Below are 24866 nucleotides of genomic sequence, written 5' to 3'. Positions count from 1 at the left end.
CCCCGGCAGTAAAGTTTTCTACCAAAGAAAAAGAAGTTTTGTTTTTATTTTAAATTTCTATCTACATAACCTGCCCTTTATTTAAAAAAAATCAATATTATTAATGGTGTAAGAACTCCCACAAAGGTTTCTCGTGCCTCTGGAATGCATTTAGCCTCATGCTAATGATATTTATGTCTAATTCTGATCACTCTTGTTCAGAAAGGTTCCCGTTCCATTCACGGAAATGTCAGACATTTCTTTCTATGATAGCGAAGATTTTGGGAGATGTTAGAAGATGTTGAGAGTAGCATGAGTTCTATATTCCTCTCACATCAAGTACTCTCAACAGCACAGAAATGGCTTCAAGCTGGGTGCTGGTGGCTCTCAAGAGGCTGAGGTCTGAGGATCACAGTTCAAAGCCAGCCTGGGCAGGAAAGCTCGTGAGACTCTTATCTCCAATTAACTACTGGAAATGCCAGAAGTAGAGCTGTGGCTTGAGTGGTACAGTGCTAGCCTTGAGCACCAAAGCTCAGGGATACCACACAGGCCTTCAGTTCAAGTCCCAGGACCAGCACAGAAAAAAAGAAAAAGAAAGAAAGAAAGAAAGAAAGAAAGAAAGAAAGAAAGAAAGAAAGAAAGAAAGAAAGAAAGAAAGAAAGAAAGAAAGAAAGAAAGAAAAGTATCTTTGTTGTGAATCTTTCCAAAACCTTTAATACATTAGTGTGACTTGTGATCCAATTACTTAACCTTAGCTAACCTCATTTTTTTTTCTTATGCCTCTGAGCAGCTGGCTTCTTTGATTTTCTGAGTTTTCCTTTCTTCTGAGAACTTGTGGGATTAGAGTTCCAATTGTCCACAGTCTCAGACCCAGAGACCTAGGGGTGCCATCAGAGGGGGTGGAGGGGGGGCTGGATTTCCCTCCAATGATGGCCTTGAGATTTCCTCCAATCAGCTGTCACTTTTGTGCAGGGAAGCCAGGGATGGGGGCTTATCGGGGCACACTGTTGATTACTAGATTGAGGGGTGTGCGAAGTCCTCTTGGTCACGGAAAAGTCCTCAGAGGTTGGATGGTGGCATCCTGCACAACTTCTTTTCTTCCAGAACTTTCCCAAAGAGCTTAGCCACCTCCAGGGCACAGCCCCAGTGAATTGTGAGCCCGTAGCCACTGTGGCCATAGTTGTGGATGACCTGGGAGAGACAAAAACAAATGGTAGCCAGGTTCTGGGAGCCAGTGATGGTTTACTTCCCTGGGAGATTCAGGAACTTTCTGAGGTATCCTGGGCTTTCCTTGGTTGTTTGGGGAATGTTGGGTGAGCCCCTGGGCCCAGCAATAAGGGGCCCCGGTTCTCTGTGTGGAGACGGAGGACAGTACCCCAGGCCCTTGCCTTGTGGGTACAGCATGGGCCTCGGGTCACTGAAGTATCTGCTTGGGACAGATGAGCCCTCCGTCCCCTGGACACAGATGAGGAAGTGTCACCTCAGGAGCCAGGAGTGGGCCCTGTCGCCCTGTCGGGACCTACCTCTGTACTTGCTGATCCTGAGAGAACCCGTTCTCTTTCTAGTCGGATCTGGGGGCGAACCGGCCGGAAGCCAGTGAATTCACCAACAATTCTTGCTTTCTGGAAAGAAAGAAAAAGTTGGCCATTCTGGCTCTGGATTGTTCTTTTCCTGCTGTCACGACGATGAGGTGGTCCAGAGTTAGCCTTCAGAACCCCGTTGCCATGGTTACCAGCACCTTCCCCTCCCCTCTGCCTATTAATTCCCATTTTCGTCAGCCACCACATCCCTCTCCATCACTGCTACCACCGCTACCACCGCCCACCTGTCGGCTCCTCCCTCTACCCCAGCCCCCACCATCACCACTGCCAGTCTGATCAACAGCCTCTTTGGTGACCATTATCATCAACGCCAACCACCACCGCCATCCCTCCCCCCCGCCATACCACGGAAGCAGGCCAACACCAAAACAGACTTCCACAATAAGTGCACCTGCTCCTTGTGAAGACAGACTAAGATGTTTTGATTTGTTTTTGTTTTGTGTTTTGGACAGGTACTGGGGTTTGAACTCAAAATTTCATTGCTTGGGAGGGAGGCTCACTAATACTTGAGCTATGTACCCAGCCCTATGTTGCTTTAGTTATTTTTTTCAAATACAATCTGGGCTTTCTGCCCAGGCCAATGTGGACTGCAGTCCTCCTATATGCCTTAGAATAACAGGCCTTCCCCCCTGCATCTGCCTTTTTATTGGTTGAGACAGGGGAGGGGGGTGGAGTCTTATGAACTTCTTTGCCTGAACTGATCTTAAACCGCAGTCTTCCCCATCTCTGCTTCCCAGGTCCCTAGGATTTCAAGTGTGACTCATAGAACCCAGCTCAGATTGAGTTGTTTTAGAGATGTTATTTCAGGAGGGGTCTTTTTCCTCATGGCCAGTTACATTCATCCATCGGAGGAACGATCTCCCTGTACACTATCAAATTCTGGTGGATGCCCCAGCTCCTTGCTGGAATGGGTCCCTTCCCATGGCTGTCATCCTCAGGACCTCGCTGCCCGAGCCCTGGTCCAGGACACCGATGTCCCCGCCCACCTACCTTCAGCGTGGGCTCCAGGTGGCAGCAGCCCTTCCAGATGGTGGCGTGGTCCTGGCTGCTGCTCACCTCGCTCCAGTTCCCTAGCTGGAAGATGCCACCCAGCGTCAGCGAATGCATCCTATGGGCAAACACGGAGGATCAGGGCAAAGGGAAGCTTGGTCAGTTATCACCTCCATCTCTACTGAACCACTACTTCCGGGCCTGGCCTCTGCCAGCACCAGCCTCATCCCCCTCAACTGTACTTCCTCCTCCTCTCCTTACCATGAGCTGTCACCACCTGCACCACGCAGTCAGCATCACCATTGAGATGGCAAAGGCAGCCACACTGCGAACACTGCCATTGAGATTGTCATCTCTGCCACCGGGCCAAACCATCGAAGGTGGCTCAGTGGTAGAGTGCTTGCCTAGCGTGCATGAGGCCCAGGGTTCAATTCCTCAGTACCACATACACAGAAAAAGCCAGAAAGTGGCACTGTGGCTCAAGTGGTAGAGTGCTAGCCTTGAGTACAGAGAAGCTCAAGGATAGTGCTCGGGCTCTGAGTTCAAGCTCCAGGACCAGCAAAAAACAAAACAAACAAACAAAAAGGCCCTTCTCTACCAGCACAGCCATCCACCCCACTCCACTGTCAACAACACGATCTCCTCCTCAAGCCCAGCCCCCCATCCCAAGAAACACCTCTGCTACCCTCGACACCAACCAACACACCCTCAGCGTGGTCTTTCCCATCTGAAGCAATAGCTTCTACTGCTGCCATTCTACGACACATCGGCCCCTACATCACCACCATTCCACTTGCGACAGTGCTCCCACTGATGCCTGTAATCATCAGCTGTCATTCCCCACCCCTGCTGCCTCTGACACTACTCCTGGTGACACCATTACTGTCATCCAAATGAGTGTTCACAAGGCAGCCCACAGCCAGGCTCTGGTGGCTCATACCTGGCCATGCTAGCTTCTCAGGAGGCTGAGATCTGAGGCTCACAGTTCAAAGCCAACCCAGGCAGAAAAGTCCATGAGATTCTTACCTCCAACGAACCAGTAGAAAACTGGAAGTGGAGCTGTGGCTCAAAGTGGTAGAGTGCTGGCCTTGAGCAAGAGAGCTCAAGGACAGCACCCATGACTGAGTTCAAGCCCCATGACTGATGAGACGGGGGGGGGGGGGGAGGGAGAGAGAGAGAGAGAGAGAGAGAGAGAGAGAGAGAGAGAGAGAGAGAGAAAGCCCAATTGCAGCAAAGTTTGCCTTCCCAGATGTAGTAAAAGCAATAAACAATCAAAAACACCTCTGGGAGAAGCCAGGCGTGGGCAGACAGGCAGTGGGGCATGGGGAGAGCAGGAAGGTGTGTTTTGTCCCCCCTGCAGCAGAGTGTTACCCTGGGATGATGTACGGGGACCTATAGATGCCGCTTCCTGGCTCATGAGTGATAATGAAGTGCTTCATCCATGGGGCCTCCACCTGTGGGTTTGGGACACAGAAATCAGACACAAACACACCAAGCCCTGTCAGGAACACTATGTACACACACACACATGCAGATGTGCAGGCACACACATGTGTGCCCACCATAGGCTTACCCTTACACATATGCACCCACCCTCCTGCAGTGAGGGCAGCCTGGGTCAGTGGTGGCCATCCAGGCTCCTAAGCTAGGTTTCCTGGGTTCGAATCCCAATCACATGTGGGCTGCTGTGTGTGTGGACTTTGCTGCCTCAGTGTACCGTCTCTGAAAGATGGCGGTGGCGATGTGATGGTGTCTATCTCAAGGGGTGGCGGTGACCACTACCTCCAATCAACCCCGGAAGGTGTGGAGCACGTGCCTGTCCCAGAGGAAACCACACTCACCTTGATGATCTGCCCCCGGCCTGGCTGCAGCAGGGGGTCCGGCTGCAGGGTCCCAGACCAAACCCCGGTGCAGTTGATGATCACGTCCACGCCTCCTCTTGCCACCTGGCAGCAACCGCAGATAGATAAGAAACAGCGAAGATCCCCACGCCCCCTCATCCTCTTCTTCCTCCCTCCTGTCTACTCTCTATGCAACAGTGGCTAGAAGTCCCAGTGAGGAAATCAGATGGACCGGGATCCAAATATCCACTCTGCCATTTACCTAATATCTGATCCTTCCCCCGCAAAAAAATAACTCCTTTATTTCCTCAAGGCTCAGCTCCCCCCATCCCTGCTCCCTTTATAATCATTTTATAATAGGGATAGTAATGCCTATATCACAGGCTGCTATGAGAATCCTATGTAACCCTTGATATAAAAGTGCTCCATGTTAGGTACAATGCATCACTCCTGTAATCCCAGCCACTCAGGAGGCAAATGTAAGGAGGAGGATCACGTTTCAAGGCCAACCAAGGCAAAAGTTTGCAAGACCTCATTTCAACCAACAAGCTGGATGTGATGGTACACATCCACAATCCTAGCTATGCCAGAGGCTTATGTGGAAGGATCTTAGTTTCAGGCCTGCCCAGACAAAAACAAGACCTTATATGAAAAATTATTAAAGCAAAAAATGGCTGAGGGAGTGATTCAAGTGGCAGAGCACCTAGCTGGCAAGGCCCTGAGAAAGAGAGGTGGGGGAGGACATAGGTAGATCATATCTGTAATCCTAGCTACCCAGGAGGCTGAGATCTGAGGATCAAGGTTCGAAACCAGCCGGGGCAGGAAAGTCCATGAGCTCTTATCTCCAATGAACCACCAGGAAACCTGAGGTGCTGTGGCTTAAAGTGGTAGAGTGCTGGCCTTGAGCAAATAGAGCTCAGAGATAGCACCTAGACTCTGAGTTCAAGCCCCAGGACTGGCACAGAACCAATGAAAGAGAGAAAGAGAAAGAGAAAGAAAGAAAGAGAGAGAGAGAGAGAGAAAGAAGAAAGAAGAAATAAAGAAAAAGAGAAAAAAGAAAGAGAGAAAGAAGAAAGAGAGAAAGAGAAAGAAAGAGAGAAAGAAAGAGAAAGAGAGAGAGAAAGAAAGAGAAAGAAGAAAGAAAAAGAGAGAAGAAAGAAAGAGAAAGAAAAAGAGAGAAGGAGGAAGGAAGGAAGGAAGGAAGAAAGAAAGGAAGGAATGGAGGGAGGGAGGGAGAGAAGGAGGGAAGATGAGAAGGAGGGAGGGAGAAGAAGAGAGAGGGAGGGGGAAAAGGAAGGATGGAGGGAGGAAAAGAGAGGAAGAGAGAGGGAGGGAGGGAAGGAAAGAAAGAGAGAGAGAAAGGGAGGAGGGAAGGAGGGAGGGAGGAAGGAAGCAGATGGAATGATCTGATGCTTGGTAACACATATCGTGGAAACCTCACAACCTCAAAGGGGTCAGAAGGAAAGGCCAGGTGGAACCCCATTCACCATCTCATTTCGCATCCTTCTCCCGCCCGCTACGCTGCCCAGACATTGGCTGGAGACTCCCCGTATCTTGGATGCTTGTCAGCAAGGATGTAGGAGGAGCATCCAGGCCTGCAACCCAGCCCCAGGGCAGCAGCTCCCCTCCCAAATCATGGACACACACACATACACTGCAACGGACTCCAAACAGCCCGGAGCCAGCCTTTGGGAACCAGGTCTGTGGTGGTCACCCATGAGTCTCCAGGGTCTGACCAGAGCAGGAGGGTCCTGACTGTCCCATACTCCTCACTGTAGATACCCAGCACCTCCTGCGTGTAAATCAGCATTCTAATAAATGCTGGGACTGGGACTGAATGAAGTCAGCACAGTCAAGCTCTGGTATGCTACCACTGCCCAACGATGGTGGCTGTTCCTGGCTATTCATGAGGGTGGGGTTGGGCTGCTTTGACCAGTATCCCAGCTGAGTGCCCGCACTCCACAGAAACCTCAATCAGAAGCCATTAAGAAGCATTTGGCAGGGGAGTGTGGCTGAGACTAAAGGGAGAAGCAGATAGCTCTTGAGCCCTAAAACAAGCTGGGTCATGGGTGTAAATGAGCCCCCACGGCCAGCATGATTTCATTCTTTCTTTGTTCTAGGAACCAACATCAAAGCAGATACCTCCAGCAACAAAGCTCTGATTAGTCATCCCTCCCCCCTTCCCTCTTTCCATGCCCTCCCAGCCCTACAGCTCACCTCCTCCAAAGATTTCACCTTCTGCTGGAAGAATTGCACTCCCCTCTCTTTTAACCTGGAGACATCAGACACATTTTTTTAATGGCTTCTCTGCCCCTCCAACTGAGTGGTGGCATAGGGGACATCTCTGGGGACATTAGTCTCACAGGACACTCCTTGAGAAGATGACTATGTAGTCAGATCCATTCATGAGCTCCTGGCTGGACTAGTGGCCTACAAAAATTGTCCCCCTCCTGGGGAAACAGCTTTCTGAGATGGGCCAAGCCTTTCAGGGGAGCAGGTGAAGGAGGGACTGAAGGTCATCAGTGAGTCTCAGTGAGAGACTGGGACTCAGACCCAGGCCTCTTCTTTTCCTCCAGTTCTACTGTCACTGCATGGTTTTACAATGTCAAAGGAGATGAGATTCAGGACAGGGGAAAAGGACAAGGTTGAGCCCATACCAAAATTAGAAGCTGGGCTCAGGACACCCACTGCTACATCCAAAAGTTTCAGATGACAGCTGGATGGATGCCAGAGGCTCATGCCTGCCATTTTAGCTACTCAGGAGGCAGAGATCTGAGGATCCACTGTTTGAAGCCAGCCTGAGGCAGAAAAGTCTGTGAGACTCTTACCTCCAATGAACCAGAAAAATGGTGAGATGTGGCTCAAGTGGTAGAATGCTAGCCTTGAGGGAAAACGCTAAAGGACAGGTCCTAAGTTCATGCACACACACACACACACACACACACACACACACACACACACACACACACACACACACACAGTACCTTATTATTTGCAGATGATGTAAAGATATCTGGAAAGGTTTAAGAGAATCTATTTTAAGCTATTCCACAAGAATGAGGTTTTTGGATGAAGTTGCCAATAAGTATGATGTATGAAAAGCTGTCCAGGTTATTCTGATACCCAGCCAGGTACAAAACAATGGCTTCCACTCATGGTAGCTGTCAGGACCAAGGACAGCACCCACCCTGGCCTCAGGGTTTTCCTCCATAAGCTTGGGGAAAACCAGTCAACACAGAAAAATCCTACAACCACTCTTTCCCAGAGAATGGCCCCTTCTTAAAGCCTTACCTTTCGGTCAGCCACTGCAGATAGAATTGCCCCTCCAGAATCAGGCTTGTGTGGAACCAGCCGTAGCTAGAATCACAACAGGCAAAAGGTAGCAAGCAATAAAGGTCAGCACCAGCCATATTGGAAGAGATGGAGATGGGTCGCCAAAGACTGGGGCCAGAACCACCAGCTGACGTTCAAGGGGTGGGGATGGAGGGTGAGGGGACAGGGAGCGATCTTCAGTTTAACACAAGGAGAATGCTTCTACCAGAGGACGTTAGCACAGGCAGTGGGTGTGAATGGATCTTGGATGTGCCTGGTAGAAGGGGCTCAGGCATGGGGTAGGGGGAGGAGAGGACTTCAGGCTGCGGAGGGAAGAGGAGGAAGGTCCACAAAGGCTGGGCTGGAGTCTCAGGGGATGACCTGGGAAGTCATTTGATCTCCTAAGAACTGGGACCTGGGTGGGGATGTTGGGGGGAAGTCCTTAGGTAATCAGGGAGCTTTCTGGAAAGGGATTGTGGGACCCACATACACACCCATCCTCAGTCTCTGCTTCCTGACTTGCGATATGAATTGACCTGGGACACAGTCCTGTGGTGATAAGCCCCCTGCCCCTTCCCCAGAGGGCCTAACTCTTTTTTTTTTTTTTTGGTCTGGTTATGGAGCCTGAACTCTGGGCCTGGGCGCTGTCCCTCAGCTCTTCAGCTCAAGGCTAGCGCTCCACCACTTGAGCCACAGCGCCACTTCCAGTTTTTTTCTTTTTTGCTTATGTGGTGCTGAGGAATTGAACCCAGGGCCTCAGGCATGCAAGGCAAGCACTCTACCACTGAGCCACCTTCCCAGTCCGAGGGCCTAACTCTTGACTTTGGATTTGAACCTCAAGAACCATAGGATAAAATAAACCTATTTTTAAACCTATAAGCAGCTTGTGTTGGGTATTTTATTACAGTTATGCAAATCTGACTGATACGCAGAGCTTCTGGGCTTGCACTGTGTGACTCCACGTCAGCCCAAAGCCCCCTGTGGGTGGGGCTTCTGTGAGGAGATGGACAGAGCGCCAGGAGACCCAGGCCAGGGGCACTAGATTAAATGGGAGTTTGGTGCCTCCATCCTCTGCTGTTTTCTAGATAGTTCTGCCTGGATCGGGTGCCCCCACCCCTTTGTGTGTGACAATAACCTTACCTGTAATCAGGGAACAACTCCAGCTCTCTAGGGGTGAGCTTCCGAAATCCCAGAACTATGTCTTTCCAGGGAGGGTCCTGAAGAGGAAGGAGAGAAGAGCACCCTTCACTAGCTCTCGATGATGATGATGATGATGATGATGATGATAAAAAGCTTATATAATGCTTGCCGTGCCTAAGATACCTACTGTTCCAGGCAGTTCCTTACATGAATTCCCTTCATCTTCGCAGCAAAGCCATTGGGGGTGAATGTCATACTTTTTCCCCAGTAGAAAAAGTGAGGCTTAGAGAGAGGTTAAGTAACTTGTGCAAGGTCACACAGCTCATAAATGGTGCAGCAGAGATTTGAACCCACACTGTTTAAAGCCCAGGTGACTCTAAGAGTCAGAGGACTAAGAGGTCGAGTGAAGGTAAGAAATAGGGGAGACATGGGGACCACATGAGGCTCCCCAAAAGGGTGGTGCAGGAGGCATTGGGACACATGGGCTCTGCTCACCCGGGAGGAGACCCCCAGCCTCGCCCCTGACTGCCTTGCAGCCTCTGAGCCTCTGCTGTCTTCTTTGTATTATGCAGTCAATAAATAACCATTCTTGGGTCCATGGGACGAACCGATAATGCGGACAAGGCTCTAAGCCCAGTGCTCAACGCTGAGAAACCGTGAGATCTGGCCTGGGGTGCGTGCTTCTTATTACACCATGCCATCCTCCTCAGTAGCCTGAGTGTAAGTAACCTCAAAGGCCGGGGGCATGCTGGACACGCTAAATCACAGGCTGTCTGGGACCACACCCCAGCTCTGCATCTGATGAGCTTTGTGGCTTTGGGTAAGTTGCCGCAGTGCTCTGAGCCTCTGTTTCCTCATCTGCAAGGTGGGGGGAAGGGCGACGTGGACTAGCTGGCTGCTGCCACAATGAAGGGAGTTACTAGTATAAAGTAGCCATAGCTGCATCTGGCATAGGTTTTTGGTGCTCTGTCTGTCTGTCTGTCTGTCTGTCTGTCTGTGTCTCTGTCTTTCCCCCTCTCTCTGTGCCAGTACTAAGGCTTGAACTTAGGGCCTGGGTGCTGCTTCTCCAGGCTAGTGCTCTACCACTTGAGCCACGCCTCTACTTCTGGCCTTATCTTTATTTCTTATTTTGTTTTTATTTTATTGGTGCCAGTCCTGGAGCTTGAATTCAGGGCCTGGGCACTGTCTCTGAGCCTTCCCCCCCCCCTCAAATCTAGTGAGTATTCTAACACTGGAGCCACAGCTCCACTTCTGGCTTTTTGGTGGCTCATTGGAGATAAGAGTCTCACAGACTTTCCTGCCCAGGCTGGTTTCCAACTGTGATCCTCAGATCTCAGTTTCCTGAGTAGTAGGTTTACAGGCGTGAACAACCAGTGCCAGGCTTTTTGAGTCTATCTTGAAGAAGAGCCCTGGCATTTCCTGGGACACTTGGTATTTGGGGGTTCAATAATAAAAGCCCACTACTGCGGGACATGTAAGTGTTTTGCCTGCACCAACCAAAGTCTCATGTCCTCTACCCACATCCAACAAGCTTGTTGGTATCTGCCAAATTATAATAACATTAGAAACAGGCAAACAAGCAAAATCTGTGTGTATGCAGTACATATCACAATGAGATATACATATAACAAAAATATGTATATGTTTTCAAGAGAGGGCGCTTTGCCATTGTGCCTGCATTTACTTATCGTTTGTTTTTGTTTTGTTTTGTTTTGCAGTACCTGGGCTTGAATACAGAGCCTTGAACCTGTTAGGATAGCATGATGTCACTTAACTATGTCCCTAGCTGGAAAAACAATTTTTGTTGTTGTTGTTGTTGTTGGTTGTGGGGCTTGAACTCTGGGCCAGGGGGCTGTCCACTAGCTCTTCAGCTCAAGGCTAGTGCTCTACCACTTGAGCCACTTCTGGCTTTTTCTGCTTACGGGTGCTGAGGAATCGAACCCAGGGCCTCATGCATGCAAGGCAAGCACTCTACCACTGAGCCACCTTCCCTGCCCCAACAATTTTTTTTTTTAAAGCACAAGCAGAATTTAAAGTGATGGGTTAGGAACATAGTTCAAGTTGGTAGAGCACTTGCCTAGCATGATGAAAGGCTGTGGGTTCAATCCTGGCACCAAAGAATTAAATGCAAAGAAAGCCAAATACACTAAATTAGCTAAGTGATCCTAGCGACCTGTGGTGACACAAACCTATAGTTGCAATACTCCAGAAGCTGAGGTAGGAGAGTCACTTGAGCCCCAGGCGTCCCAAACTAGGCGTCCCAAACTCCTCTTGAGCCCCACCCAAAGAAATAAATAAGACTAAACTCAAATAAAGCTAATTTCAGCCCTAGAGTCTGGAGCTTAGGTGATTTCAGGTGTTTTCCCTAAGCTCTGGGCCCTTGTTCTTCCTTGGCTGTCAAGTACCCACCGGAACGGCTTCGCGGAAGAGGTTGTAGCCTGAGACCAGGGCCAGGCCCATTTGCTCAGCGTTGGGAGAATGCATATGGCTCAGGAGATAGTCAAAGGTCTGCCGGTTCCACTCCCTAGAAGGGAAGGGCCCACAGGATCTCAGCTTGCCATGGGACACAGGCATCCCCATGTGACTTCTGTAATGTCCCTTCTTCTCCTCCCCTCCTCCCCCCACACCCCCGCCAGACACTCCCCCATCCTCCCCATTCCCAGGCTGGACAGCAGAGGGGAGAGGAGGTACAGTGCTGGAGCCTTTGGGATGCATCTCCTGCTGGGTCTCAGCGGCCCTTTGGCCTCACTGTAGGCTCTACGCTGTCTTCCCAGGCAGCCTGGCTCTGGGATCCCTCCACCGCTCACAGCGTGGCCCACTCTGGCTTGCTTCTTTCAGATGTTTGACCTCTACATCCTGGGCACAAAAGCTCAACTACATTTCTTCTACTCGCTGGCCCGCACAGAGGTGGGGCTCTGTGATATGAGATTACACAGGGGGCCAGCCACCAGTGGCTCACACCTGTCATCCTAGCTACCCAGGAGGCTGAGATCTGAGGATCGCAGTTCAAAGCCAGCCCGAGCAGGAAGGTTCATGAAATTCTTATCTCCAATGAATAGCCAGAAAAATGGAAGTGGAGCTGTGGCTCAAGCGGTAGAGCACTTGGTTTGTTTGAGAAATTATTCTCTAGAAGGTTCAGCTGTGAAGGCACCTGGCAGTTTCTAAGCTGACATAGTGACCTTTGCATCTTCCACGTCACCTGCTTAGTTTTCTGGATTCATTGATGCCAAGGTGTCCTGAGGGCCACCCAGTGCAGGGGCGAGGTGGACAAAGCCCCTCTGTTCCCCCATGTCTCTGACAGAGCAGAGGGAGTAGTCAGCACCATTCCTATTTCTTGTTTTGCTCTTAGAGACAGGGTCTTGCTACATAGCTCAGCCTAGCCTCGAACTACACGGTCAGGTATCCTCCAGCCTCAACATCTTTCATGGTGGGGACTGTAATCCACTTCTGGTTCATTAGTTGTGTCTTCCTTCTCTTCCTCTTTTTCTTCCTCTTTCTACTCTTCCTTTTCCTCCTTCACTCCTTCAGCCTCCTCTTCCTTCTCTTCTTCCTCCTGCTCTTTCTCTTCCTCCTCTTCCTCCGCCTCCTCCTTCCTCTCTTTCTTCTCTTTTCCTTTTTTTCTTTTTGGCAGTGCTTGGGTCTGAACTCAGGGCTTCAAGATTGCTGGGCAAGTGCTCTACCACTTGAGACACATTGGCAGCCTTTTTTTTTTTTTTGTCAGTTGTGGGACTTCAACTCTGGGTCTGGGCACTGTCCCTCAGCTCTTCAGCTCAAGGCGAGTGCTCTACCGCTTGAGCCACAGTGCCACTTCCAGTTTTCTAGTGGTTTATTGAAGATAAGAGTCTCATGGACTTTCCTGCCCAGGCTGGCTTTGAACTGCGATCCTCAGATTTCAGCCTCCTGAGTAGCTAGGATTACAACAGCTTTTTTTTGTTCTTATTGTTGTTTACTATTATTATTGTGTTGTTGTTATTATTATGTGCCCTCCTGGGGCTTAAACTCAGGGCCTGGGTACAGTCCATGTTTGTTTGTTGTTTTTTGTTTGCTAGCACTCTACCGCTTCAGCTACAGCTCCACTTCTGGGTTTTGGGTGGTTCAATGAAGATAAAAGTTCTCACAGTCTTTCCTGTATGGGCTGACTTCAAACAAACGTCAGATGTCAGCCTCGAGGGGAACTAGGATTACAGGCATGAGCCACCTGCTCCTATCTATACTTTCACTATTTTCAGGTATGTATTTTTACCCAGGGTCAGCCTCAGTCCTAGATTCTCCTATCTACAGCCTCCATCTAGCTGAAATCCTAGTTATGCGCATGCCACCACACCTGGCTTATTGATTGAGATAGAGTCTTGTTAACTCTTTAACTAGGCTGGCCTCAAACTGCCTTCCTCTCAGTGTCCACCTCCCGAGTAGCTGGGATGACAGGCATGAACCACTGCACCCAGCCTAGAATTTTCTTCCTATGTCAGATCAGAGCTTCCACAAAGGACAGCTTAACGGGAGGGTCCCCTCTGCAGCCTTCACCTTGCGGGTGCCCAGGTCTGCCCTCGGGACCCTCACTCACATCTCCTGGGGGTCGCCGGGGGTAGAGAGATAGGGCTGCCAGAGGCCAGCAGCTACATCGGTGGTGGTGAGTGGGGTGAAGCGGTCGGCGTAGACCTTGATGTCCAGCGGCTGCAGGACGGAGTGGTAGCGCTCATGAATGCACAGGGCAGTGGAGAGCCCGATGACCCCCGCTCCGATCACCACCACACGCATCGGACCGGTCTGCAAGAAGGAAGGGGAGATTGTAGTGTTTTATTCTCTCTATGGCTCCCATCATTGTCCCGGTCATCAACAACATCTCCTGATTGCTGAGAGTACCAAGCACTGCTAAGCCCTTTATGTCTGTCTATCTGTCTGTCTGTGTACATATATATATATATATATATATATATATATATATATATGTATGTATGTATGTATTTTTTTTGCCAGTCCTGGGGCTTGAACCCAGGGCCTAGCCACTGTCTCTGAGCTTCTTTGACTCAAGGCTAGTGCTCTACCCCTTGAGCCACAGCACCACTTTTGGTTTTTTCTGAGTGGTTTATTGGAGATGAGTCACACAGACTTTTCTGCCCATCTGGCTTCAAACCCCAGTCCTCAGATCTCAGCCTCCTGAGTAGCTAGGCTTACAGGCATGAGCCAGTGCTCAGCCCCAACACTTTTTATATGTGGTCATCAAGACCCAACTATTTTCCCACTTAGCAGATAGAGGCACAGAGAAACAAAGCGCTTGGCCAAAGTCACACAGTGACAAGTAACAGCTTTTGCTGGAGACCTTTCTGGATGCTCCCAAACCTTAGGCTGGGGACATAAATGGTTTGGCAGAACCCCCGGTCACCTGCACACTGGGTCATCTGTGGTTAGAACAATGTGTTCTGGCTTCGAATCTTAGATCTCAGCTCGGCCACCCACCAGTCATTAACCTTGGGCAAAAACTTCATGAACTTCAATTTCTTGCAGCGGGGAGCTCAGAGGATGGGCAGGCTACTTCACATGCTGTCAAATCAAGGGGAGGTGAAGCAACTCGCTCGCTGACTTTTGTGCATAACTACTGTGCACCAGTTCCAGGGCTGTGTCTTACATGCATCATTTGATCTCAGTCTTCCAATATTCTGAGGTAGGGGCTGCTGTGTTGAATCCCATTTCACAGATTAAGGAAACTGAGGCTCAGAGAGGTGGAGTGACTTACCTGAGTCCACACAGCCAAGTAGTGGCGCCACTGGGAGGATTGAGTTCCAAGCTGCACCGACTGCACCCCTACTGGGTGCTAAACTGCCAGCTAGCGGATGCCGAGAGCAGCTTAGAACTGGGTCTTCCAGCACAGAACTTGGCCTGCCTTAGGCCGGCTGGGCCCTCAGAAGTTTATTATAAGGCCAGCAGCTTTTGACCTTGAACTTCTCTGCTGGCTCCTGCTAAGGCAGGACAAGAGGACTGTCTGTGCCCGGAAGGGCCAGATTTAACTTTTCCTCCTTTTTCTTCTGCCCTCCATAGACCCGGCTCCTGGCAACTTGGGCCTCTGTGGTCCTGAACAGCAGGACATTCTCAACACGGCCTAGTTTTGCAAAGGGGGAAAATGGCTCCAGCCCGAGAGAGCTGGACTCGGCCGGGGTTTCAGAAGCCAAGTTGGACATCGAATCAACAAACAGAAAGGTATCGTTCTTCTAGACTGTTCTCCTTCCAGCTTGAAGCCTAGACTTGGATGCTGAGGGGTTGGGGGAGGAGACACAGCCAAGGACCCCCTTGTCTCCTCCCTTCTCCTTTTCTCCTGCACTTTGTCTCAGGACATGTGACCCCCCACCCCCCATCTGTAAGACAGTAGTAACCACAATTTCCCAGGTTATCCCAAGATGAAATGATGAGTTCTGGACTGAAGATGTAGTTCAGTTACAAGGTCTAGCATAATTGAAGCCCTACATTCAATCTCAGTGTGCACACTAGTGTGTGTGTGTGTGTGTGTGTGTGTGTGTGTTCCACAAAGGTTCCCAATTCAGTGCCTGGCACACAGTAGGTCCTCTGCACACAGTAGGTTTTCCTCTGTCCCCTAACATCTTGAAAAATCTCAGTGGGAAAACAGTCTCAAGGAAGAAGGAGAAGACAAGTCAGAGCTAGTAGGAATTCTGGATTACTGTGTGATCTTTGCCAGATTCTTTCACTCTCTGCGCCTCCTGACTGCATCATCTCTGGAGAGTTGGTCATTCTTTTATATCAATAGTAACTAAAGGACTCTCCTGTATTTTCAGAAATCCCTATAAGCCAGGCGCTGGTGGCTCACGCCTGTAATCCTAGCTACTCAGAAGGCTGAGATCTGAGGATTGCAGTTCAAAGCCAGCCCAGGTGGGAAAATCCAAGAGACTCTTATCTCCAATGAACCACTCAGAAAACCAGAAGTGGTGCTGTGGCTCAAGTGGTAGAGCACTTGCCTTGAGCTGAAGAGCTGAGGGACAGCGCCCAGGCCCAGAGTTCAAGTCCCACGATTGACTAAAAGAAATAAAAAAAATCCCCATGATAAAAATGCTAGAAATGGGGCTGGGAAGGTGGCTCAGTGGTAGAGCGCTTGCCTTGCATGCCTGAGGCCCTGGGTTCGATTCCTCAGCACCACATAAGCAAAAAGAAAAAAGCCACAAGTGGCACTGTGGCTCAAGTGGTAGAGCGCTAGCCTTGAGCTGAAGAGCTGAGGGACAGCGTCCAGGCCCAGAGTTCAGGCCCCACGACCAGACCCCCCCCCAAAAAAATGTTAGAAATGGGGGTGGGTGAGGTGCTGACAGTGACAGCTGGACAGGACCTCCCAGCCTAACTCTGGCACACACTAGTTAAGTCCCTCTAATTGACTGGGTGATGGGTCCCCAACCTCTCCAGTTTGTCCTGGATTAAGGGTGTTCTCAGGATCATAATTTTCAGTGACAAAAGATGGAGAGACCTCAATGAGCTAAGATAAGTTGGTCGGTCCTAACTGAGCCCTGGCTTCCTCTTTGATAGATCTTTCCAGGGTAGCAAAGCCTGCCCCTTAGGGCCTCCCCCCTCCTCACTTCCAGCATATCAGCCTGCAGGAATTTGATCTTGTTCTTTGCCCCGTCCCCAGGCCTATATTAGTGATAAGCAAGGCCTGGTTGCACAAACGGAGTTCTTAGGAGGATTAAAAAAATAAAAAAGTAACCAGTGCCAAAGAAGCTGGGACATGGGTCAGAAGTGGAGCACTTGCTTAGCAAGCATGAGGCCCTGAGTCCAGAGTACAGAACAACTAAAAGAAAACAATCCTAAAATAATTAAAAATAGCCAGGCACCAGTAGCTCACGCCTGTAATCCCAGCTACTCAGGAGGCTGAGAGCTGAGGTTCATGATTCTAAGACAGCCTGGGCAGGAAAGTCCATGAGACTCTTATTGCCAATGAACCACCAGAAAACCAGAAGTGGTGTTGTGGCTCAAGTGGTAGAGGGTTCGCCTTGCGCTGAAGAACTGAGGGACAGCGCCCAGGCCCCAAGTTCAAGCCCCACAACTGACAAAAAAGAGAGGCGGAGGGCATGGTTCAAGTAGTAATATGTTTGCTTAAAGAGTATGAGGTAGGCGGGGCCCTTGTGGCTCATGCCTGTAATTCTAGCTACACAGGAGGCTGACAGCTGAGGATCACAGTTCAAAGTGAGCTCGGGCAGGAAAGTCCATGAGACTCTTATCTCCAATGGACCACCAGAAAACTGGAAGTGGTTCTGTGGCCCAACTGGAAGTGGCTCTGTGGCTCTGTGTTAGTCGTGGGGCCTAAACTCTGGGTCTGGGCACTGTCCCTTTGCTCTTCAGCTCAAGGCTAGTGCTACAGTGCCACTTCTGGTTTTTCTGGTGGCTTATTGGAGATAAGAGTCTCACAGACTTTCTTGCCTGGGCTGGCTTTGAACTGTGATCCTCAGATCTCAGTCTCCTGAGCTGAGTGTGAGCCACCGGCACCCGGCTTTATTCCAGTTTTTAGATGGTTAACTGGAGATAAGAGTCTCCTGGATTTTCCTGCCTAAGCTGGCTTCAAACTTGAACTTCACATCTCAATCCTCTAAGTGGCTATGATTATAGGCACAAGCCACTGGTACTGGTTTTGTGTCCATTTTATACCAATAACTGCAACCAAGCAAATATAAAGTGTGTATGCAGGGAGGTGAAGCAGTGTGTCACTGTGTGTGTTGCACGTGTGTGTGAGCGAGAGAGATTATAATATCTTGCAAGCTCAGTGGAACAAGGAAACCAATGCCTTTTGTTTCTGTCATGTGAAGATTCTGGATAGACACAACCCCTCACCCCGGCTCTTTCCACCGCTCAAGGAGCTCAGAATAATTATGACAGTCTAGGTGCCCAAGATTGAGATTCAGAGAGGGAAAGCCAGTCACCCCAGGTGACACAGCTAGGACGATGGTGCTCAGGGCTGACCCAGTTCCTCTCCAGCTTTGCATACTGCACACTAGAAATATTTAGGCAGCTGGCAGTAAGCTGAACTGGAATTCTCTTTTCTTTCTTTCTTTCTTTTCTTTCTTTCTTTTTTTCTTTCTTTCTTTCTTTCTTTCTTTCTCTCCTTCTCTCTCTCTCTCTCTCTCTCTCTCTCCCTCCCTTCATTCACTCCTTCCTTCCTTCCTTCCTTCCTTCCTGCCTGCCTGCCTGCCTGTCTGCCTTTCTTTTTCCTTGTCTTTCAGTCTTGTCTGAGTTTGTCTGTGTCCTTCTTGTCCCCGGAAAACCAGCCTCGGAGGCAGCTTCTGCCTTTAGCTGCTCTGTGTTCACAGCAAAGAATGTGAAAGACTTCTAAGGAAACCAAAAAGTCTTCTGGGCTTATACCTGTCATCCTAACTATTCAAGAGGCTGAGATCTGGAAAGGGCTGGAAAGTCTGGGACACTCTTATTTCCTAGGAATCACCTGCCTGCCTCCCCCACCACCCCCAAAAATGCCAGAAATGAAGCTGTGACTTCAGAGAGAAAAAAAAAAGTTTCAGGGACAAAGCATTCACCCAGGGCCCAAATTCAAGCCTTAGGACCAACACAGACAGACAGACAGACAGAGTTGAGTCACGATCCCATGTCTCAGGTGGGAAAAGGAGGGCTGGAGATAAGAAATTACTTACCTACAAACCCCCACCTGACTCCAGGCTAGAGCTTTACCTCTCTGGGGAGACCGTTGCCCAAAGCCAAGTTTGTCTTCTCTGTATCTAATGCTGAGCCTGGTCTGTTGACACTAGGACGATCCTGTGTCCTTCTACCCTCCTCCTCTCCCCCTCAAAAGTGTACTTGTGTCACTCACCCCACGTAGCAGACCTGTGGAGGAACGTGGCAGCTTCTGGGGTGCAGGGTCCTGTTTCCTGCAGGAAAACTCCTTTTTTTTGGAGGTAGGGTGTGGGGGGAAACCTTCTGACTTCAATCCTTCTGTCTGACAGCCAGCAGAACAGCACAGTGGGGTCAAAGTCTAAATTGTGGACCCTAGGGTAGCAAGGGGTGGGGCTGACCAGCCCTGGGCTGGCCTGGAAACTGGACTTAGCGCGACCAGCCAAGAGACCTCTCCTCCCCTTGCTCCAAGTCACTGAAAAGTTGCCTGACTTTTCTGGCTGATCCCAAGTCCCTGAGGACAGGCTTTGCGGTGGAGGGGGGGGAGGAGGAAGGGAGGGAGGGAGGGCTTTCTCTCAGGGCACAAGGAAGTCTGTCTCTCTGGCCAGCTGGAGACGATCTTCTTTCTGTCTTCGTCCTGCTGGCAGAGGGGAGGGCAGATCCCTTGGCTGCTTGTGAGCCTGGCCTGCAGCATGGGGGGGGGTGGTCACCAAGCAGCCCCTGAGTGGAAGACAGGCCAAGCTGGCCAGCCCACTGCTATCCTGCAACACTGGACAGATGAGGTCAAGGAGGGGGGTTAAGGGGGCAGCTATTTGGGCTGGGAGGATGTGTGGCTCATTGCTTTCCCCTCCTTCCCCTTCCCCCTTCCCTCCCTCCCTCCCTCCCTCCCTCCCTTCCTTCCTTCTTTTCTTTCTGTGCTGGAGTGGGTACTGAACTCAGGGCCTAGGAGCTATCCCTTAGCTTTTTTATGCTGAAGGCTGGAACTTTATCACTTGAATCATAACTCTACTTCCAGCTTTTTAGTGGTTAATTGAGTCTCATTAACTTTTCTTCCTGGGCTGGCTTTGAACCGTGATCCTCAGATCTCAGTCTTGAGCGTGGCTAAGATTACAGGAGTGAGCCACCAGTTCCTGGCTCTATTTTTGTGTCTTTCTATAAGCTATTCACCTGGCTGACACCTTGGAATCCAGGAAGGACAGCACTGATGATGGGGGCTGGGAAGGTGGCTCAGTGGTAGAGTGCTTACCTTGCATGCTTGAGGCCTTGGGTTAGATTCCTGAGCACCACATAAGCAGAAAAAGCAGGAAGTGGTGCTGTGGCTCAAGTGGTAGAGCTGAAGAGCTGAGGGACAGTGCCAGGCCCAGAGTTCAGGCCCTTTGACAGACCAAAAAAAAAAAAAAAAAAAAAAAAAGGAAGAAGAAGAAAGGATGGAAGGAATTGCCAATAAGGAAAGGGACTGGAAGTTTGTTCAGAAAGGACCACCCCCACCCCCACCCCCAGGTAACAATCACTTGTCGCCTGCCTCAAGGGATGACAGAAATAACAACTTCTCCAGAATCTCCTTTAAAAGCTGCTTTTGCTGGGCCTTGGAATTAACTCAAAGCAGGAGAAAAGCTTGACATCTCTGCCTCCATTTCATAAGTGTAGCTACAGTAAACTATTCTCTCTGCACTCAATTGGCAATCAACTTGGAATCTGGGAAGGACACATTATCTTTATGAGGGCCAGTCAAAATCACCCTTAAGGACAGACCACCTACCCGGCATCTATGTCTTATTGATGGTAAGGAGTGCTGACAGTGCTAGCAATTCTCTAGAATTCTCCCCAAACAAATACTAAGATAATGACCAACCATGCCATACTTTGGCCAAGACTGTTTAATCATCATAAATCATCCCTTCCACTGCCTCCCCCAGCCCCCCAATTCTTTGTCTATAATACCTGAAGCTCATGTCTGTAGCCTAAAACACACATAAAGAGGAACTAAAGTGCTGCCTTCATGGCATGCTCATGCTGTGATATAAAATCTCCTTTCCCTGCTCTTCACCTGAGTCTTTACTTGGCTGACAAGGGCAAGTGGAAGTCCTGGAGTTTGGGCCTGGGGTCCAAAATTCCAGTTTCTAGACACTTAGAAGCAAAGCTTTCAAATCCTAGGCCTGGAGCATACTAGGTAAGCACCCTACTACAAAACTAGCCTCCTCCACAAGCAAACCAATTTTTTTTGGTTGGTTGTGGGGCTTGAACTCAGGGCCTGGGCTCTGGTCCCTGAGCCTCTTTGTGCTCACAGCTAGCGTTTTACTACTTGAGCCACAGCACCACTTCTTCTGGTGTTTTCTGTTTGTTTTTGTCGGTCGTGGGGCTTGAACTCTGGGCCTGGGCACTGTCCCTGAGCTCTTCAGCTCAAGATTAGTGCTCTACCACTTGAGCCACAGTGCTACTTCTGGTTTTCTGTTGGTTCATTGGAGGTAAGAGTCTCATGGACTTTCCTTCCGGGCTGGCTTTGAACCGTGATCCTCAAATCTCAGCCTCCTAAGTAGCTAGGATGACAAGCCTGAGCCACCGGCGCCCGGCTAGCAAACTAATTTTTAAGTGCATGCAATAATCTCAGGAACCTCAATCAAATCCCCAAGAATGGGCCTAATCTTTGCTCACTTTTGTATACTGAACGCTTAGTATTCAGTAGAAGCTCAACAAATGGTTCATAAATGAATGAGTAAACGAATTGAATTTCTGCAAAGTCTAGCAAGAGGAATTCTTTTATTTCTGAGTCATTGCACGCATCATCCCCTGAAGAGTCTGGACCACGTAGTCCACAGGCCTCAGTTTTCCCACCCTGGTCAGCTCCGCAGGCCGACTTCCGGAGGCGGTCCTCATGGTGGCCACGCCCCCGCCCGGATACCCAAGGCCAATTGAGGCAAGCGAGAGCCGGCCCGCAGCTTCCTCTTCGCGTGCGCAGTGTTCCGCCCCGCCCCTTCGGCCCCGCCCCTCCTTCCATTCCCTCCTCTGCCTATTCCGTCCCGCCCCCTCCTCCCTGCCCCGCCCCTCACCGTCCTCTCGGCTCCGCCCCGCCAGCTCAACCCCTCCTCCAACCCGCCCTCGAGGACACGCCCCCTTCCGCTCCCCCTACCCCCTCCGGCTCAGCGGGAGGGGCGCGCGCGCCGGCGCGGGAGGCGGCGGGGCGGGGGCGACGGACGCTGAGGGCGAGGGGCGGGCCCGGCCCGGCTCGGCCCGGCCGCCCGCCCGCCCGCCCGCCCGCGCGCGGCTCCTGGAGGCCCCGGGCTCGGCCCGGCGGCGTCGGCGGCGTCTCTAGTTCCAGGCCTCGGCGGCGCCCGCGCCCCACGCGGCAGCCATGGCCCTGGTGACCCTGCAGCGCTCGCCCACGCCCAGCGCCGCCTCCTCCTCGGCCAGCAACAGCGAGGTGAGCCGGGGCCGGCGCGGGGCCTGGGCCGCGCGTGCGGGGAGGGGACCCGGGGCTCCGCTGGGTGGGACTGACGGGGACCCCCGGCGGGAGCGGCCTGCGGGGAAGCCGGGGCGTCGTGCCCACCGGGGCCCGACCCTGCCCGGCTGCCAGGCTGTCGCCCTGGCGGCCGGCCCCGGGGGGTGGTGGCCGTGTCTTCTGGGTGGGTCCCTGTGTCCCTGCGTGACCATCACTGAGCATGCTCTGGGGCTCGGGGCTGGCTCTTGTGTCCGTGCGTGGCTGGGAATGGAGTTTTCCTTTTCCATCCTTCCGCTCGGTCTTCATCGGCGTGTTTTCTAGGCCTTTCTGGGGCTTGGGGGGTTTCATACTGCTACGGGGCAGAGGGTGTTATACCTGCTCCGTGCCGGTGACCAGGCCCTGGTTTAGTGGGCTCTATGTTTTCTGGAATAATTGGGGCAAGTGCCTCCCCTATGAGTCTGCAGAATGAGGCTTTCTGCCCAAGGCCAGGGCCTCATCCTTGGAGTTGGTCACAGCAGCAGCTGAAGGCTGGCCCACCTTCTCTTGGAGAACCCTAAAGGCGAAATTCCTAGCCGACTGTAGACGGCAGGGCAGCAGGAGCCCCTTAGCTCTGTGGAGAGAACAGAGCAGCAGCCCTGCAGGCCAGGGAAGTAGCCAGCCAGCATCTGGGGTAGGCCAACTCTGGAGCTGCAGATCCACTGTCAACATGGGAAGGGTTGTGTGTGACCGTGTGAGACGTCTCCCCCCTTACAGCTCTTCAGCTTCTCCTTACTGGGACTGGCAAGAACTTTTGCAGAGTAGCTGTGAGGTAAAGCCTCCCACTCCTGCCTACGGATTAGAGGCAAAAGAATATTGGTGGTCTCTTTCTGCAACCAAAAGTTAGGTTAGGTTGTCCTGGTGACCCTGCCCTGCAGCGCTCTGTTCTCCTAATCACTCCTGTTACTGCCAGTCTGGAAGTTTTACAAAATACTTTAATGCACTTAATCTCACTTTTTTTTGTTTGTTTGTTTGTTGGTCGTGGGGCCTGAACTCTGGGCCTGGGCGCTGTACCTCAGCTCTTCAGCTCAAGGCTAGCACTCTACCACTTGAGCCACAGCACCACTTCCAGCTTTTTCTGCTTATGTGGTGCTGAGGAATCAAACCCAGGGCCTCATGCATGCAAGGCAAGCGCTCTACCACTGAGCTACCTTCCCAGACCCTAATCTCAGATTCTTTCTCTCTCTGTCTCTGTCTCTGTCTCTGTCTCTGTCTCTGTCTCTGGTGGTGCTGAGGAATCAAACCCAGGGCCTCATGCATGCAAGGCAAGCGCTCTACCACTGAGCCACCTTCCCAGACTCTATCTCAGATTCTTACACACACACACACTACTGAGAGCTGGGGGAAGTGATCTGCTCCTGTCTCAGACACATTTTTCAATTCCTCTTTTATCTTGCAGTGGAGATAGAATTCCTGTACTGTCCACTCACTGTTTCAAGCTCACAAGTTGGTGGTTCTTTAGTATATTCACAGGATTGTTCAACCATCACCACTAATTTCAGAACCTTTTCGTCACCCCAGGAAGCAAACATAGCCATTAACTATTGCCCACTAATCCTTTCTCTCTCTCTCTCTCTCTCTCTCTCTCTCTCTCTCTCTCTCTCTCTCTCTCTCTCTCTCTTCCTCCCTCCCTCTCTCTCTCCCTCGCTCTCTTGCTCTCTCTCTCAGGATTTGCCTGTTCTGACCGTTTCATCTAAGAAGAATTGTGCATAATATGGCCTTTTATGTCTGGCTTCTTTCACTTAGCATTATGGTTTCAAAATTCATCCACATTGTAGTATGTGCCAGTATTTAATTCCTTTTTGTGGCTGAATAATACTCTTTGGTTGTACCACATTTTGCTTCTATTAGACACATTTTAAATTATAAAACATGTATTATCAATTGCCAGTGATATCAACAGACTGAAACGGCAGCCAGCTTTTCTGTTACTTCAGTACATTGGCACATGTCTGGCCCCATGAGGGAGCAGGGGCTGGGATGTACCTTGGAAGGCAAGAATCTTCCAGACTGTAGTCCATCCTTTCTCCAGTTGCCTTCCCCTTTGTCTGTGCCCCAGCTTGTCCAGACACCCACATTACCTCTTATGGGGTTCTTTGGCATCTGTAGCTTCTCAGGAATAACTGGCCAAACGTTGCCCTTCACCGGAGTACCTCAGAGGGTGACGGAGAAGTTTGTGCCCACAAATCACTGCATCACTCATCAAAATGCAACTCCTTCTGTGAGTCAGAAAAACTGCTTCCTGACACAGCCGGGCTGGCTGTGAGGCGTGGGAAAGGCAGGGAAATCACAGCCCTTTGCCCTGAAGCAACTCCCCTCTTGGTTATTTTTTTTTTCTTCCTCATTCTTTAATTATCTCATGTATGTCATTTTCCTGTTAACCTAATCTCAACTCCTTTGTGAGAACAGGCAGCAAAGAGGCACAGATAAATCAGCGGTCTGCAGGAAGGGATGGCTCACATTGTTATTTTTGACCACTATTCAAAGTGACTAAATTTTCATGGGCAGATCTCCAGGCACTTGCAGGGAGGTTTCTAACACATGGGACCAGAACATTCTCCATGATGGGGGCTGTCCTGTCCTGTGGAATGTTTTAAAGCCTCTAGTTCTCTCCCTACTAGGTAGCAATAGCACCCTCCAAAATCCATGGCAGATATTGCCCAGTGTTCCTGGTGCAGGGGACTTGCTGGCGTCCACCTTTGTTGTTAATATGGCTGTGTCGTTTGCCGCCCTGCAGGATGGATGGCCCAGCTCTGTGGTCTGGAGTCCACAGAGCCTTCCCTGGCTTTCCCACTGCCTCTCAGTGTAGGATAGGACATGTCGGGGAAGGTGCCCTGGTGTGTGAGGCCATGTCATTACATACACACATGGTCATGCAGGGCCTGTGGTGGGCTTATTCTTGGTTGAGATGACCACTTCCCT

The 24866-nt window shown here is 50.7% G+C and overlaps 2 protein-coding genes across 3 annotated transcripts in view; one reads left to right on the top strand and one right to left on the bottom strand.

Annotated features, from left to right (window-relative positions):
* Nucleotides 1-39: 39 nt before the first annotated feature.
* On the bottom strand, nt 40-18886 carry LOC138829822 (D-amino-acid oxidase-like). Of its 2 annotated transcripts, none has more exons than XM_070026348.1 (11): nt 18672-18886; nt 13428-13630; nt 11273-11387; nt 8864-8940; nt 7703-7768; nt 6629-6683; nt 4412-4516; nt 3942-4024; nt 2571-2688; nt 1503-1601; nt 40-1170 (listed from the first exon to the last, which is right to left on the bottom strand). In XM_070026348.1, the coding sequence occupies exons 2-11, from the start codon at nt 13619-13621 to the stop codon at nt 1039-1041; spliced, it is 1044 nt and encodes a 347-aa protein (XP_069882449.1). In that variant the 5' UTR covers nt 13622-13630; nt 18672-18886; the 3' UTR covers nt 40-1038. The 2 variants fall into 2 exon arrangements, with proteins under 2 accessions (XP_069882449.1, XP_069882450.1); XM_070026349.1 differs by lacking the exon at nt 18672-18886 and adding an exon at nt 18496-18648.
* A 2894-nt stretch (nt 18887-21780) lies between these two features.
* The window catches only part of LOC138829821 (protein phosphatase Slingshot homolog 1-like), a 54468-nt gene continuing 51382 nt past the window's right edge, over nt 21781-24866 (top strand). Inside the window, exon 1 of the mRNA XM_070026345.1 lies at nt 21781-21890. Coding sequence (XP_069882446.1) covers nt 21822-21890 — 69 coding nt within the window. The 5' untranslated portion in view covers nt 21781-21821. The remainder of the gene's footprint in view (nt 21891-24866) is intronic.

This window comes from Dipodomys merriami, unplaced genomic scaffold (assembly GCF_024711535.1).
Source record: "Dipodomys merriami isolate MVZ:Mamm:240054 unplaced genomic scaffold, mDipMer1.0.p SCAF_177, whole genome shotgun sequence".
In the NCBI taxonomy this organism is placed as follows: domain Eukaryota; kingdom Metazoa; phylum Chordata; class Mammalia; order Rodentia; family Heteromyidae; genus Dipodomys; species Dipodomys merriami.
The sequence above is the reverse complement of the archived record's forward strand: the minus strand, read 5'-3'. Positions and strand labels throughout refer to the sequence as shown.